We start from the raw sequence: 9444 nt of genomic DNA on the forward strand, positions 1-9444 counted from the left end.
GTTGGTTGTTTTTAATAAATAAAATCATTGATCTCTTGGATACAATATTTATGATATTGCGTAAAAAAAACGAGCAGATCACATTCTTACATGTATATCATCATGCAGTTATGGTACTTATAGCATGGATTACACTGAAATATATAGGAGGTAAGTTTGCCACATATAGAAAATATAGCATATTATGAAGATTTTATTTTACAGTAAGGGAAGAATTTGGAATTGTTGGGGCACTCAATACAGGAGTCCACGTAATTATGTATTTCTACTATTTAGTTGGCGCAATGGGACCGCAATATCAGAAGTATTTGTGGTGGAAAGCATATTTAACCAAAATTCAAATAGGACAATTTTGGGTGCCTCAAATCTACCTGATTGCAACTGTTGTCAAAGGTTGTCAGTCACCCAATGTAACTATGTTCTGGACAATAACAAACACCTCCGTTTTCATTTTACTTTTCGTTAATTTTTATCGTAAAACCTATACGAGTGGCCAAGGAATGAACGAGAAAGAGGTCCGCTCAGAAAATATAAAAAAATCCACTTAAGAACAGGAAATTGGAATTTAAATAATATATAGAAACTGAGATCTAATAAATAACCTCATGATTAGCTTAATCAAAATTGCATCGCTCAGAATCTTAAATAATGTCAGTCATATTCAAATTTCTTTTTATATATACATATAATTAAAATCAATTTCACAATAATAAGCAAATGCGTCAGCCCTAAAAGTTTTCGTGTGTTTTAACCTCTATTGAGAATAACAGTTTACAATTCTACAATATAGTTATGGTATGTCAGACACACATCGAATCTTGCCTGCTGTTACTACAGCGATTTAAGAATATACACAAACACATATATTATCATATATATTTTCTAACAGTGATTATTTCAGTCTATTTGTTTCTTTACTACGATTTACTAAAGCTATTGTGAGCAAGATTGAACGATAACTAAATTGATCAGGGTATTGAGAGTTGAAGCAGAGCCATGGTCGCCTGTGACTGTAATGCTGTCAGCACAATTGATTGATAAAATTGAAGAATTTGACGTTGGATTTGCTCGCAGTACACCAAAATTGTATGCCTTACGTTAAAATGAGTTTTTTAGCCCTTGAGTTTTGATTAATCAGCCAGTACAAGCGTCTTGCTTTTATCAGAAGCATGGCTTCATACTTAATGCAATTCTGTTCAGGAGCTTGAATTCCGTTTAGAAACATTGAAAAGCCGTTGTGCTTTTGCAAAGTAAATGTTTGGTGCGTACCCTTAAATTCTAGTGCTTTAGTTATACAGAAATGTTATCAAGCTGCATTGGAACAAGCTTTGAAGATTCGTCCTAACGTTCGTTGCGTGCAAGCAAAATCATATCATCCGCACATGTAGCGACAGTGACGTCTCCAGCTAGCGTCATATGATGTAGAACACAAGATCCACTACACTACCTGCATTGATTTTGCAGAGGTCTGATATTTTATTATCTACTTAATTTAACAAGGAATGAGAGCTTTCATAAGTAAGAACAAGAAGCTAAATAGCAACCAGCAGGAATGTTCTTTTTTAATGACAAACTCTCAAAAGCTTGTTTCACTTCCAAGAAGACTGATGAACAGTACTTTTTATTTTCTTAGACATTTCTTACTTTCTTAACGATAGCTTGTTGCTATCGTGTCAGTTGAGTCTTTTGTTGGTGCGTTTCTCTAAGTTTCCCGTTTCAATTATATTTTGTAGCAGTCTAAAGTCTATTATTATTATTATTATTATTATTATTAAGTTCGCCAGAGAAATAAATTCTAAGACTAAACTCTTAAAAGCACTAGCATCTAAGGCTGTCGGCCTTTGTTAAAAACTCGACCGCACTTGAGATTCGAACCCACGACCACTGAGTTGCTAGTCGAGACTCTTGCCTACTCGGCCACCCAGGCGGTCTATGATCGCCATATTTGTCGAAATTAAGTTTCTTACAAAAAAAACCAAGTAAATGTTGTTTTAATTCTTTAGTTAGTAACTCGGTATAAGTTTGTTTTATTTGTTCCGTTTCTGCGTTGTTTCAAGACATTTGTAAGTCTCCTTTCTATTGTGATGAGATTTTTAATTTCAATGGACACTCGAATCTTATCCTTGATCATGACTCAACTGGAATTGACTAAGAAGTTGCTTCATGAAACGTATGAATCGTTCTACGATGGAATGCAATTCAAATCCGTCCTTAGTTTGGATTCTGATATTAATATCTTATGCGGGCCAACACTTAAAAGATTTCATATCACTTTTGAAAGAAATTAACTTGTAGACCTTTAAAAAAGAAACACTATTCGATTAAAGAGACGAATGTTCCCAATTTCAATTATTAGACTAGTATGTCTAAATTATGCGGAAATAGTCGAATAAGTAATAAAATCCAGTAGATGAGGAAATTTACTTGGACTGCTCGGCCAGTAGGTTTCCAGTGGAAAGCCCTTTTTGTATACATTTGTAAAGCTCTTTATCCGTAGAATTTTTAAGCTTGCGCTCCACCGAGAATGCTTGATTGGTAAAGTCTCCTCTGTCGACGTTGAAGAGTGCAATTATCATAATACTTTTGAAGAAAAATAAATAACATATTGTTACGGAAATCCCAAATCCAGTCCATTACAGCTAATTAATTTTTCCACAAAATAAATTCCCTAGACAGCGAAAAATCAAGTGCACATTTGCGGCGCTTCATGCAGCTGCTGGCCAACGAAAAAGCAGGTTAACGGATTAAAAATGAAGCCATGAAACTAGGTAATAGTAATATGCTTAAAAAAATGTATATAAATAGAATATTTGTGGAAGCCAGAGTTAATCGAAAAAGAATATTGCAGTTGAGAAGTCGAGAGTATTGCCAAAAATAAATGATGAATAATCCTGCTCTTAAGAAAATTAATTGTAAATAAAAAAATCTTAAAGTGAAAACGGGGACGTGTATTTCTCTTAGGAAAGTCACGGTCTAGCGATACGAATCATATCCGAGCAAAGCGAATTTCGTAACAATATATTGAAATGTTAGACTTATCACATATAATTTTCGTTCCAGCAGCTTGAAGATGGGTCTTATTTTAGTTATTCAAAGTGCAACAATTGGAGTGAATATGAATGAAGATTTCACCAACGCCGTTGATCCGACGCGACCCCTTCTATCGGGATGGCAACATGATACAATATCATCTCCTTTAATACGAAAGTGAATCGGATCCATGACATGGGTTTCGGAAATTAGAATAAGAGCAGCGTGATATAAAAGTAAAATGTTTCTATTTCTCTTGAATGGCTCGGAAGTTTGTTGGCATTCCATACTCCTTTGCTTACGTTCTTTCACTTCTATCCATTGGATTGCTTTATGAAATATGACTTTTCAGTCAATTAGCATTTACTTTTTTTTTATTCGGTGTATGATCGGTCTTAAGAAAAACGTCATGGTTATGATTAAGAGTAAAAAAAATCGTCAGAACGCTGATGGAGACTTTTACTTATTCGGCGGCCTCTATAGTTGGCTTTTAAACAATTAGCACAGTGGACTGTTTTTTTATATTCTAAAGTAGGAAAATCGTTTTACACAACGTAGGGACCCAATTCGCAAAACTCGTTGTGGACACACTTAGGCGTGAGTGTGTACTTGGCGTAGTTTAAGCAATTTTCATTTATTGTTATCTTTTTCTGTATATGTATAGTTAACATTTCTTATAATTAATCATAATCATAATCTCGTAGAATAGTAAGATAAGATAAGAACCATAAAGTCATTGCATCTTACTGGGGTATATATATTGTAACGGTTAGCCATTGGATAAGGTAAAGCAGATAAATTTCTTCTTTATCACTTCCATTACAAAGAAACTATGTTGATTCATAACGTTTAATCGGGCAGTGGGATTCTTTATCCATGGCGAAATATAAATAACGAAGATAAAATCGCCTGGAATAGTTCTTGCAATAGGAGTAACCGATATTTCCGAATAGAAAAAATAACAATCAATAATTATATGGCGTCTAAAAAAAACAATGGGTCTTGGTGTGACAAAAAAGCTCGCATCTGTCACAATGCACAATTTCAACGGTTTTTCTGGCAGTTTCAGCAGAACTTATAGCAGGCGATTAATGCGTCTAACCTTAAAGATGTCCTTATTGTTTGTTTTGGAGTGCAGGTCAAAATAAAACGTAAGTGACGACTATTTCATTTTCTTTATTTTGAAAGTCTAATATTATATGGTTGATGTCCTAATAAAGCCAGTGTAGATTTTACATTAGCAGTAAGCATAGAATGGTCTAAACCTTTTATTACTATTCTACAAGAGCGTTTTTGTTTCCATGCAAACGTATGAAAGTCCATCTTGCAACAATCCAAACATTTGACTTGTTCTCTATACAGATACACTGTCTTTAATGTAAGGCTAAAGTGATCGTCTTTTAGACATTCGCAGTTAAATTGATCTTAGAGAACGATATTAACAATACTACAGGTCATTTTATTTTATATTCACTAAAATAATACGAAACACGGTGAAATATTGTAGTAGGAGAGGACAGATTATTAAAATCCGGAATGTAACTTACTTTCCTCTGCCTCTCTTTCGTCATAAAATATCGCAAATGATGCCCTACCATCATACCTTTCATGCTAATCTTTAAGTGTATGGGTTCCGAAGCAACGATATCTGCAGTTGACGCCTACCATAAAGCATTTACATGCAAAGCCGTTATTTCACTTTCATCATAAGTCCAAGTTAAAACTGGTTGCCGTACAAAGTTCTACTTTCTGTGAGAAAGACTGAAAAGAAGACGCGCAAAAACCGATCTCTTCCTATCCAAATTTTCCGCATTCATCTAATGTAATATGAACTAATATTTGTTAACGATTTTTGTCAAGAAATAGTAAAAATGGGAAATTTTCTTCATATAACCTAAATAGGTTATATGGCGAGTGATCGCGAGAACGGCCTCATTTAATTCCTCAAATCGATAAGACAGAGAATAAGAGAATTATGTATTTGAGCGTGGTCGAATCTTCTACACCCGCCACTTTCATCTTAAAAAAGAAAGAGACGGAAACCTTGATAGTCTGCAGTATTAAGAAGTCGGGAACGAACAAAAAACTTAAAAAGCACAATTTACGTTGTACTGCACGATGATCGACATGGTTCATTCTCAACACCTGCCTGCTTGGAAGAATGTTCAAGTTTTCGTAAATTTGAAGCTATCATCTTCATTCTTGCAACCAGAGGGATGTTTACCACAGATAATATATTGAAATCTAGCCGGACGGACAGACTCAAAATTTGATATTGATCAAGAGTATGCACTCTTCAGAGCGTGTGTGAAACTTCATTCTAAGTACATCAAACATTTTCACACGATAATTTTATACCCTCCTCCCTTGGTAGCGTGTGCAAAAATTAGCCTTCATATAACACATTATTATTATATAGGAACATAAACATATTATTAATATAAAACTCGTTATTCGCGTTATTAGCTACAGATATTACATTTTCTGTATACTATATCACTAGCTCTTTATAGATTTTAAAGCAATCAAGAATCTTGTGAAGAACATAGAGGGGCTGCGTTTGCTGAAGGGTATGAAATAAGAACGTGCCTTACACGATCGCCTCACCAGGAAAGCTCTTTTATCTATAAAAGATATTTAATTTGCTGAACACATGAGCCAATTGCCGCTAAAGTAAACCTTTCGAATATGAATCGAATTGGAGACAAATTGGAACATTTGGACAGGTTCCTAAAACAATCGCCTGAAATATGTGGGCGATCATTGTTCAGAAGTTGTATTATGAAGTCAAATGTGTTTTTGAATTTTCGGTCGTAAGCGTTCGAATCGGAAGGTATGCCAGCAAATTGCTTTGATCGTTAAATCACCAGTTCAACGAAAGGTCGTTAAATTAATAACAGCCTCAACAAGTCCCACTTAATTAAGCTTAATAGCGAATGCATTGGATTATTAATGAATCGATAAAGTCTCAAAATTAGTTGTTTTTTACTGTGCGGGCAAGGAGAACGTGTTTACTAAGAACTACAGTCGAATTAAAATATAGAAAATAATTAAATCGTTTCAGTATATTCTAATAGAAGCAAACGACATAAGCGTAAACGTTTTTCTCATAAATCGAAAGTTTTCTTTCTGTTCTCTTTCAATAAAAATTCAGCAAAGAGTTCTTGCGTTTCATGTGCGTTAAGGATGTTACAAATTCGAGTACTGAACGAAGATTTGCAAAGAAAAGCTAAAGAAGAATTGAATGAAGTACCCACACGTATATACGAAGATTTAAAAGCTTTGCGGAAATGGATCGAGGAACAAGCGCATTTATATGCTAACATCGATGATCAATTTTTAATTGCTTTCTTGCGAGGATGCAAATATAGCCTGGAGAAGGCTAAAAAAAAAATTGATTCTTATTATACTTTGAAAAGCGCGTTTCCCACTTTATGTAATGTAACTAACGTGGACAGTGCACGATTTCGGGAAATATTTCGCTTGGGGTAAGTAAGATAATCAAGTCAAGTGCTCACTGTAGCGAAAGCCTTTCCTTGCAGTCCATTTTTATATTTACCCAAACCTCTACATGATAATGGTCCCCGTATATTTATCATGCGTGGCGGTCTTCCTACAGCCGAAAGATTCACGGTGGAAGAATTGATGGCTGTCAATCATGTCCTGCAAGATATTTTGATGTTAGAAGATGACTATGCTGTTGTTAACGGTTTGGTGATGATCAATGATTTTAAGACACTAGCTCTTACGCATGTTCTCCAAGCGAATCCAATGTTTTTAAAAAAATTTCTTACATATAATTATGAAGCGATACCACTGCGTATTAAATCTAACCATTTTTTAAACGCGCCTAAAATGTTTGATACTGTTTATAACGTCGGCAAACCAATGTTGCCGCTTAAACAGCAAGACCGAGTACGTGAAACAAGGAATTACTGCATTATCATCACAATTATTGTTAATAATTTATTTATTTATTTCTTATATGTTCTATTCAGATGTTTTTTCATAGTTCCCTCGACTCGTTGAGCCGATATGTCCCTTTAAAGTATCTACCAAACGATTATGGGGGCGAAAATGGCAGCATTGCAAAAATAATTGACGAATGGGATAAAAAGTTAGATAAATATCGAGATCACTTTAGTAAAAGCACTGAATGGGGTATTGATGAGGAATTGCGAATCGGCGAAACTAAGGACCAAAATGGCTTGTTCGGTATTGACGGCTCTTTTAGAAAATTAGAGGTCGACTAAATTCAAGAATAATAAGTAGAGAATAAATTTCCATTGAAACTTTATTTATTCATAAACAAATCTATAAATATAAATGGTTGTATTATTTGCGTAAAATTATAGACATCACAGTTATTGACACTTCAATCGATGAGAAACAGGTTTTGCCACGAATATAATGCAAGCGTATCATTAGATCTATAAAATACGTATCATTAAGGTGTAAATGACTCCTAACAAATAATAAAAATTAAGTCGAAATAAGTCGGGCAAGATGAACCTACATGTCCCCTGCTGGTACATTTCGCCCATCTCCACAAAACCAAAATCAAATATCACAAATCTTTGCCACAAAAAGCCTTTCTTGCAATGCGAACATTTACAGTTACGAAGTGGCCTTGGCTGCACCCATGCTAAGCGATAAACCATAGCTTTCAGTCCCGGACGGAGGTCAGAAATCTGGACTATATATATACCAATGATATAAAACATCACTTAAATGTTATATGCACAGCATATAACACATCTTTCATTCAATTCATAGGATCTGTAATAAATTAATTTTTAGGCAAAATTCGACTTTTTGCTTTGGCATAAGTAATGCGCTCAATCCAACGCTTCTATAACTGTTGCATGGATTTTCTGTAGAACGATTTGTGGGTGCCTTCAAAACATTTTTCGGTTCCGATGACCGTCTTTTCATATTTCTTTCCGACGAGAATTTTTTATCTTTTGCAATTTGTGAATATCTCTTATTGGCAGAGAGGTAAATATGAAAAATACGGTGGATGGAGAAGCGATTTGAAGTGCAATCCATGCACAATGTTAATACTGTTGCGCTCGATTCATTCTCATTCACTTATTCAATTTTTTGCGACTACTTTGTGCACTTTATTTTTGTTTTCTGGCCTTTAGCATCATCGATATTTTTACGGCGGCGATTGGAAATAGCAAACTATCGAATATTTTTGGTTTTCGATGGAGAAGAGGTGCCATAACAGCTTTAGGCCATTATGATATTTTTTCTTATTAAAAATGCGATGCGTTGTTCATGCATTGATTTGAAAACGACGATCGTAGAGACACTTAAACAACGGTAGCTTTTAAACTAATGATCGAAATATCACGAAATTTTGAAACGTTTCGTTTGAAACTTGGCACGATCTAAAATTCGTCGACTATTAGTTCGTCGCAAATGTTTCGTAAACCGTGGGATTATCTGTATATTCTCCTACCATCTTATGAAGTAATATGTTACACCCAAATGACACCATATAACTGGTTGATTTAATTTAGTTTTATCTTTCGGTAATGATATTTTCTATATATAAATGTGGACAGATGAATTTACTCAATTTCACTTTTTTCACTTCTTTCCTTTCCCAGAAATGAGTCGTTCAACTGCTTCCAAACAATAGGTCATAAGATAATTTGAAGCTAATTTGAAGGATGAGGCATTTTATTTCGAAAATTCAAGGTTATCATATTGTAATATTGAAAATTTCGGTCAGATTCCTTGAATTTCAAGGCCTTCCGGCTAACCAGACTTTAGAAAAAAGTTGACTTTGTTTCCTTTTGCTGCTCGAATTAATTTAACGAATTCTCCAATAAGATCGGGCACACCATTTTTTAGTTTGATGGTTGATTTCTCTCGTAGATGTTCTATTGAGAAGGAAAGTCAAGGCAACACTCATTAATAAGTAAAATATATTTGTAATTGAAATACACGACACACCGAGTCAAATCACTTCAACGTCGATAATTCATGATTTGATTAAAATGATTAAATTCATCTCTTTAAAAGAGGGCGCACTGGTTCGCATCGGAAATTTTCATTGTCTCTCGTTTTAACGCAACCAGCTAAAAAGATCATTGGATCCATATTTCATAATTTTTTTTTCTCATCCATTACGGTAAAGATATATAAAAATTAAACAAATTCGCTAAAATTAATAAACACATTTCATTTCTGCTGTATGTTTGCCTTTAAAAAATAACACAATATTTTAATTTGTTGTTGTTAATATATTTATTCATACAACATGTTCGGAGTGTAGGTGAATAGTGTTTATTAATTGGATTTTAAAGCTTTTTCTATATTCTGAGAAAGATTACTATTATAAATATTTTTGATTTTATTTCTAGTGAAAATAAATTGTATGTAGTGTAGGTCGTGGCCGAC

General features: G+C 34.2%; 2 protein-coding genes across 2 annotated transcripts; both read left to right on the forward strand.

Moving 5' to 3' along the window:
• Window positions 1–59: 59 nt before the first annotated feature.
• Window positions 60–712, forward strand: LOC119638260 (elongation of very long chain fatty acids protein AAEL008004-like). Its single transcript, XM_038034936.1, has 2 exons — window positions 60–150; window positions 205–712. Exons 1-2 carry the CDS (start codon window positions 111–113, stop codon window positions 546–548), a joined length of 384 nt encoding a protein of 127 aa, XP_037890864.1. The 5' UTR covers window positions 60–110; the 3' UTR covers window positions 549–712.
• A 5504-nt stretch (window positions 713–6216) lies between these two features.
• Window positions 6217–7470, forward strand: LOC119638229 (alpha-tocopherol transfer protein-like). Its single transcript, XM_038034893.1, has 3 exons — window positions 6217–6518; window positions 6573–6945; window positions 7029–7470. Exons 1-3 carry the CDS (start codon window positions 6217–6219, stop codon window positions 7281–7283), a joined length of 930 nt encoding a protein of 309 aa, XP_037890821.1. The 3' UTR covers window positions 7284–7470.
• The last annotated feature ends 1974 nt before the right edge of the window (window positions 7471–9444 follow it).

Source organism: Glossina fuscipes, unplaced genomic scaffold (genome assembly GCF_014805625.2).
Source record: "Glossina fuscipes isolate IAEA_lab_2018 unplaced genomic scaffold, Yale_Gfus_2 86, whole genome shotgun sequence".
In the NCBI taxonomy this organism is placed as follows: Eukaryota; Metazoa; Arthropoda; class Insecta; order Diptera; family Glossinidae; genus Glossina; species Glossina fuscipes.